Source organism: Sprattus sprattus (assembly GCF_963457725.1).
Source record: "Sprattus sprattus genome assembly, chromosome: 5".
NCBI lineage: Eukaryota > Metazoa > Chordata > Actinopteri > Clupeiformes > Clupeidae > Sprattus > Sprattus sprattus.
Window position 1 is genome coordinate 15,378,905 of NC_137924.1, and position 7,865 is coordinate 15,386,769.

General features: G+C 41.1%; 1 protein-coding gene across 1 annotated transcript in view; it reads left to right on the forward strand.

Moving 5' to 3' along the window:
- thsd7ba (thrombospondin, type I, domain containing 7Ba) overlaps nt 1-3,009 on the forward strand; it is a gene marked incomplete at its 3' end in the record, with an annotated part of 92,135 nt that extends 89,126 nt beyond the window's left edge. The window contains exons 23-27 of the mRNA XM_080838259.1: nt 267-362; nt 999-1,081; nt 1,601-1,793; nt 2,413-2,500; nt 2,928-3,009. Of these exons, the coding sequence (XP_080694385.1) occupies nt 267-362; nt 999-1,081; nt 1,601-1,793; nt 2,413-2,500; nt 2,928-3,009 (542 nt within the window). The remainder of the gene's footprint in view (nt 1-266; nt 363-998; nt 1,082-1,600; nt 1,794-2,412; nt 2,501-2,927) is intronic.
- Between the last annotated feature and the right edge of the window lie 4,856 nt (nt 3,010-7,865).

Below are 7,865 nucleotides of genomic sequence, written 5' to 3' on the forward strand. Positions count from 1 at the left end.
TTTTCATGCTCACAAAAACATCACAACTTCCTTTTTACTTCTCTAATTCCTGTACTTCTGAGATGAAAATCACAATGCTTTGCCTTATTTTGTTAAGAGAACGGTGCTTGATGAGTTGACAGTAGCAGTGAGAAATGTTCTCACCTGCATTGTTGAGCGCGGCCTCCTGTGTGCATCGCTGCCAATGCTATTCAGGCAAGCCAGCAGCCATGCCTGCCTGCCCATCCCAGGCCTAATGAGCCTTCCTTGTGTCTCTGCTGTTGCAGGAGGAAAATGCCACAGCTACGAGTGGCGGACCAGTGGATGGCGAGACAATGAGCGGTCGGTGTGGTGCCAGCGCTCCGACGGCGTCAACGTCACAGGTACAGCGCACCGCCCGTCGTACTGTGACAATGTCACAAATGCCGGAGCACACAGCACCCTTCACATGCTTTCTGGATTTTTTTTATAGCGCGAGGCTCCGTTAAAATAGGGCCCCTTAAACAATGATTTCATCGGGAACCAAAACAAATCTTGGGTGAATATAAAAGCGTCAGATTCGGTTTACAGTCCCCTAATGCGGCCATTGATCACGGTGCAATAAAACCCCAAACTTCACAGCAGGCTCCAATCCATACAAATGTAATAAAACACTTTTTTTGAGCAAAATGAAGCAGCCCAGTGCAGCCTCACACAAAAAGGCATTTGCACTGAGCAAATGAAGGCTTTTGGATGGCTTGATCTGCCGTAAATAACAAGTAAAGGTGATCTTATCTCCGAAAGAAATTGTCTCCGGTAAATATAAGCTCAAGCAGGGTAATCTTTTACCGCTCAGCTAAGCCGGAGCCTAAGGCATTTTTCTCTGATGTTTTGACATGTAATTTTCCATTCCTGGAATTACAATGTTCTCAGATTGATCCAAGCCCGCGATAGGCTAGCGGAGCCATTAATCAGCCGCGCCGCTACATTTATTTGCTTATCAATGGGAGGAAATGCTAATGATTACCTCTGTGCTCCAGGGGGGTGCTTCCCGCAGAATCGGCCCACGACCGTGCGACACTGCCAACCCCTCTGCACCAAACCCTTTTCCCACTGCACACAGGTAAGCACACAGAGCACGCTGCATGCTGAAAATGCATGAGCCTGCTCTTATTCAGGGCTGTTCTCCCATAGCCACTCCTTTTTGTTAACAAGATGTCTTGTAGTTAACAAAGTAAATAGACCAAAGCAGAGTGCAGTGTTAATGCCCTCAATGGTCAGACGCCTACTGTTGTTGTTAGTATTAGTAGGGCGGTGCAGGTAATGTGGATTTAATGCAGCTTATTGCAAACAAACAAAGAGTCACTCCCCAAACAAATACATACCAGAACCCATGATTGCCTGCTACTGCCCCCCGTAGTGTGACCCGTGCAACTGCACAGGCTTTGCATCAATCATGTTGCATACTGTAGGGAGTGATAGTAAAATACAGATTATATCAGTAGTATAGACCCGTGCCCCGCGAAGATACTGTACATGACAAACCAGCAGTAAAGATACAGAGCCGGGGGGCGCTGCAGGGCTCCGTGAGAAATAGGTCCCAGTCCGCCAGGCCTCTGAGAGAGTAATGTTTTCTGGGCAGAGCGGCGTGTGCGGCTGCGAGAAGGGTTACACGGAGGTGATGACGACGCACGGCTTCCTGGACTACTGCACCAAGACCCCAGGGGCCGTCAACAAGAAGGCCGACGTCAAGACCAACTCGGGCCGACTGAAGCCAGGGCCCTCGCAGATCCAAGACTTCTTTGGCGAGTGGTCCCTGCGACCGGTGGGACCAGGTATTTGAAATGCAGATGGTCGTGATTTATACTGTATCAGCCAGGGTCCTCCTCAGATCATCACTGTCCCTTTGAATTAAAAACAGATGCACTGGTCTTTTTTTTCTAAGTCCCACAGATGGCAAGATAGGGTAAACAGTATTCATGTTTCACTTCAAGCTGAAATAAAGGTGCATACTATGGGGACCTATGAAAGTCTGTAATGAGAGTTTATATTCTATAAGTTTTTTCTATATATAATTCATTTTACTGCTTATGTTTAATTCATTTACTCTGAGCAGCACATCTCTGATGCATGTTTTTTTGAATCCCAAGGGATTCTGATGTTGAAATGGTGTTATATATTGGTAGTGCATTGCAGAAATAGCATCAAATGTTCTCTCATCTACATTTATTCACGTAACTATTTTTATGTGTCTGTTTTTATCCAAAAAAAAAGAGCAACCTTATTATGCCAGAAGTAGCTTTTGAATTCAAGATTTCTCCTTTCCTCTCATCTCACCACCTAACAACATGAAATCGCTAATGAAAGAGAGTAGTATTTTGGGATGCGTTCTTCAAGGCTGCAGAGGGCTGCAGAGGGCATGGTAAATCAGTCTGCTGTTCTTTGCCTGCACAGATGGAAGAATAAAACTCTGGGTGTACGGAGTGACTGCTGGTGGATTCCTCCTCATTCTGCTGATTATATCAGTCTCATTTCTCTTTTGGTACGTATAGCATTTCAGGGATGTTCTGGCAGCAAGGATTACTGTTACTGAATTCTGCATCACAGCATTTTGAAACTTACACCTGTTTTAGTGGATGAAACCTGTTTCTGGGAGAATGTATGAAGCCTATGAAACAAAAGAAATGCATTTCTGCATCACATGCTAGTGTTTTTGAATAATGTTTCGCTGCTGCCCTCAAGTGGTGAGACATCATGAGTGCAGCTGTATTAGGGATTTTCAGTGTAGGTTAATGGTGCTGTGCTAAGCTCCATTATTGCTAATATCTGACAGCCCACAACAATGTCTCCCCCTCATGCAAAACTATTTGACAAATATGACTTGTAAAATGATTTCTGCAATGCAATGCATGTTTACATGTTTGTTTGTGTGTTTCCTTGCCTGTTTGTATTCTTTCTGTCTTTTACAGCAACCCCGCCAAACAGACCAAAAGCTCCTCCCCGCCACAGAAGCCTCTCACACTTGCCTACGATGGAGATGCGGACATGTGACCCAACGTGCCATACTGAGCTCCCCCACCCCGCCAGAACATACTGTTTGAAACATCACCACTTCATGGAGCCCTGCTGAGTCAGTCAGAACCGGGGGGTGGGGGGGGGGGATGTGTAGCAGGATTTCGGGGAAAAATTCCCCCCTCTCACATCAAAGGGAATGTCAACGTCTGCCAAACTTCTGTGAACTGGGGTTAGACGTCAGTGTCCAAGGACACAGAGACGTTTCGGATCAAGGACTACATGTGTTGTCATGACATTCAAAAAGGGTAACCAAAGCCCTGCAAAAAGTGGCATTCCATGCGCCAACGGAATATGCTGACATTTTCCTGAGGTGATTTGTTTTGTTTTGATTCTCTTACCTTGACAGAAAATAATAGTGGTTGAAAAAAAAAAAAAAAAACAATGGGGGCATTTTGAGAGGTCACTGATGTGTCGTCAGTCTGTTGTGTGTCATGGCAAGCTGCACATGACTTTTGGTCTGTCAGAAAAAAAAATGCAAAATGCGCTATGCACTATATTAGTGCTTATCTGTTCGTTTTTCTTTTTCGTATTTTGTTTTTCAAATAAAACATTTTTCTAGTGTTTTCATTGTGCTGCAAGAATGTTGCTGTAAAATGGTGACTTGATTGATAATGTCATTGGGTGTACATGTGCTTATCAGATAGGAAACCAAAATGAAATCAGCTCGGACTGAGTGCGAACTAAATCACTGTTCCCTTGGTCCATCAAACAGGCTTTACTTTTTTCAGCAAGGAAATTCTAAACCCACAAACTGCAAGTGTTAAATCTGCTCTCCCAAATACCAGCAAGTTTACTTTTGTTTTGTTACAATGCCCACCATGATTGTGCAATGTAGTGAAGGATATGTTGGTATGGACATGCCCAAGAATGGAAGTTTCAGAGGCTAGAACTGCCATAGATATCGTTGTGATTGTGTGCATGAGCAATCTTTGGGGATACTGCTTCTTATGTCTGTGAAAAGAATTGGCGGGAACTGATGAAGTGTTCAAGTGATTTGTGTGTTTGAGTTCCTTTGGTTGTTTATTCCTTTAATTTCATTGATTTGGTAATATGTTTGTTTTGTATTCAGCCAGCCTTACTCCCCGTCAGTAGAGTGGTGTCTGGCGTACGGTCAGAGCAGTCCACTCAGTCAGTCCTACCACAACTGTTACCCGCCAGATCATTGTGTAAATGTCTTCTCACCCTCCTGTCTGTAGGCCGCTGTTTGGCCTGATGTTCAACTGGAAAATAGTTTTCCAGGTCAGAGTTTAGCCTGTTGGCTCCTGCTGCGGTGGTCAGTTCAGCCCCAGAATGTGAAATCATGTTGTAGTGCCGTATTTCCTGCAAACTGTCACTACGTGGACAAGCACTGTATATAAACAGTATGGCCGAAGGATACTGGAGTTCATTACATGCTATTGAAAATGAGTTGAATGTTTAAATAGTATGGCTATGTAATGAGTTGTTTATTTATTTATAGAGTTATTTATTTATTTATTTTGTGTATTGATTGGTCTGATAATAATCGTTCAGAGCTACCTATTTAAAGGTGCAGTTTTGTGTTTTTGCCATGGAAAACTAGCCCTACATATATTATGTTATTCTGAAGCTGTTATTGAAAGACAAAGTTTACTAACATTCTCATGGATACATCTTCTTTCTTTGTTTCTTGTGTTTCCTTGCAATTGTTTAGATATCTGTTTATGCATTAAATATAATGGAAACAAATTAATTGAAACACCAGAAACAAACAGTCAAGATATCTGGGTAACATTATGTTTATGTTTCTTCGGCCATTGTTGATATGTTTGTCAACAGAACTTAAAACAATAGCCATTTAAGGAGAACCATGTCAGGACTTCTAAACATCGGTGGAGCTGGTCAGCTTTTGTCATTGTGCATTTGAAACATTCCAAAACCAACCCAATGCCTCAAAGCAGAGCAGGACAGCAAGGGGGAGAGTGTGTCTGAAGTAGTTGGATTTAAAAAAGGAAGCCGGCCTTGTTTGCGTCACCAACAATAGTTGTCTCGAGATTGTGTAATCTTTTCATTAAATGCTGAGGTCATGCCTGGCCCCAGAGACAAATGTTCAATTTCTTTTGTCAATTTTACTTCAGTTGTTTGCAAAAACCTCAAACTGCACCTTTAATACATGCAGAATACTTTGACATTGCTGCTCACAGTTTGGTTTATATGAAGTACCAAATCATGTACCAATGTAATAAGTGAGGGTTGAAAATGTGATATTTACTCTCATTTAACACAGTGTGGATCAGTATGCCTGGTAATTCCCTATGGTTGCGTTTTCTCAAGGGGTCAAGTCTAGTGGTTTGGAGCCTTTGTTAGTTAAAACATGAGACGATGACAGAAATGTATAGTAAGTGATTTTAAGGTTATCTTTCTTTCCAATTGACGTTATGGCAAAATGGCAATATATACTGGAACATTCAACTGTGCATATGCATGCTTGAACCTTATTTATTAAAACATAAAAAAGTGGCCTTGCATTTATTGTTTATACTGATGTGCATTTTTAAGAAGTGTTCTTCAGTGACCATTAAGGAGTCGTGGTCTTTAAGTTGCCCCTCAGACTTTTCTAGGTTTACATTGCTTCTTCACAATTGTTAAATATGCTCTCAACAATATCCAGTTGCGTGAAAGAAAAACACTGGACTTTTGTTTACATTGTGATTTCCGTCATATTTGTGTGTTTTTGAAGAGTTGAACAAAAAATGCTAATAAATTGTGATACTCTGTGGAACTACCATGTTTCATTCTCATTGAACATAGATATGAGGGCCCTGCTTGCTTAAAGCAAGTATTGATAACCTAAATGCACTAGGGATGCACCAATATCAATATCGGGTATTGGGCTGATACTGTTCTCGGTATCAGCAAATGTCTGATTCGGAGTGAAAAAAGTGGTATTGGTGCATCCCTACTAAATACCCAACAGAAGTGTGCAATAATGTTTTTCTTTTTGGTATATCCAGTCATCTTTATGCTACATTCGTTGAGAGGTATTGTTGGTCTTGTCAGAAATATTGAATTTGGTCTCTTCATCTTTTCTTGTTTTGTTAAGGACTCCTTTTTTGCCTTGGTAGATTTGTGAATATGCAACATTCCTCATTTTCATAACCGCCCTTAGAAGAAAGATGAAATTCTTCCCTTTATATTGGCTGCCTCCTGCCTCTTATCTTCTGATAAACCCTTCATTCTTTGTAACTCCTTTTTGATGAATGGCTGGGGCTCACAATGGAGTTATATTTATATATATGTCTCTCATGATCTTCAACCACTCTCCATTTTATCGAAATGATACTCACTCTCTTGCGAATGACGTGTTTCGGAGGAATTCAATGCTTTTTTCTCATTTGTACGTAATGCACTCTGTGTACACATCTGTTTGTTTCCAAGTGAGAGAGGACTATGAGAGAATATTAAGTGAGCCTGAATGCAGACATAACACATCTTGAAGCTGAGGCAAAGACTCACATTATAGATGGTGTAATTTGCATAATTAGTTATGCTGTTATGTCTTAATCAATTTTTCTCCCTTTCTCAACTTAGAGTTTTGCTTGGTTCTTTTCACTTGAATGCCGTTGGTTACACTTTGCACAAGCTGCCAGAGAGTTCAGGACAAGGAATATCGGGTCTCCAGGAAGTAGAATCGTTTAAATCTTTTTGTTTAATTTAACTCATTTAGTTAAGCATGTCAGCTCCACTCAGAGAGAAAATGAACTTAAGTGGTTGTGTCGTGGCCACCTTGCTGGGGAGCGGCTGGATGTTGCGATCTTGTCATGGTTAATCCATCCATTTAAGCCCCCTACTCAAGGCATTAGGCTACCCTGCCGCTTTCTGAATGTGGGCCTCAGCAGTTTTAGTTAGACCTGACTTCAGTTTAATTATGATTTATCATTCACCAGCAGCCCAGTCATTTTTTCAGAACTTAATGTGGTTTGACGGAGTAAAAGCTGAATGGCAAATGGCTTCATGAATGAGGTATGGATATTTAGGGGAAGGCAGCACCTTGGATATTGGACCTTATCTTAAACTGGGTAAGCATGTGGGTTAGAACCAGTCCTGTAATTCTATGTGTGATTAGCTTCTCTGTGTACCCTCCACTTTCATTACATAGGCAAGTTGATTACAGCCTGGACTGCACTAATGATGACCAAGACACTGAAGAGTCGTACACATTCTGCTGTGGTCTCATGAAACCACATGCATGCATAGGGGCAACACAATAACTTTTACATAGTCATTTTCTCCAAGCTGGGGTGGAGATTGGACCAAAGGGGCAGAGGTTTTGTTGACAAATGATTTGAACTCTGCCAGCATTTAGTTCACCACAGGTTTTGAAGAATGTGTTTGTGTGCATAATGTACTGCTTTACATTAATGCATTCATTAAAAATGGGTTAGGTTAGGGTTAAGGTTAACAATCTTTGAACACTGGTATACAAACACATTAAGTACGCTGGTGGTTTGTGTATGCTACTTATACCTTATAACCAAGGTCTCTTAACTAACAGTTTTCAAACCAGGACTAAATATGAATACAATCTTTTATATTAACAGACATTTAAGAAAATGAACAGCTCTTTTTCATTATTTAATAACTTTAGCTACTTTGTTTAATTAATGTTAGTTGACAAAGCCTACCTAATGATAACCTTGAAATCACTGAATTACGTGTGTGGATGTACTTTTTTATTTTTTACACAAACACAGTGCTTATCTAATCGTTATATTTTCAGTGACTTCTTCCAAGTTAATAAACAGCTTGGGATATAACCAAATGCCCACATTTTTATCACATGCCAGGACACTCAAAATGGGTTGGATTGGATA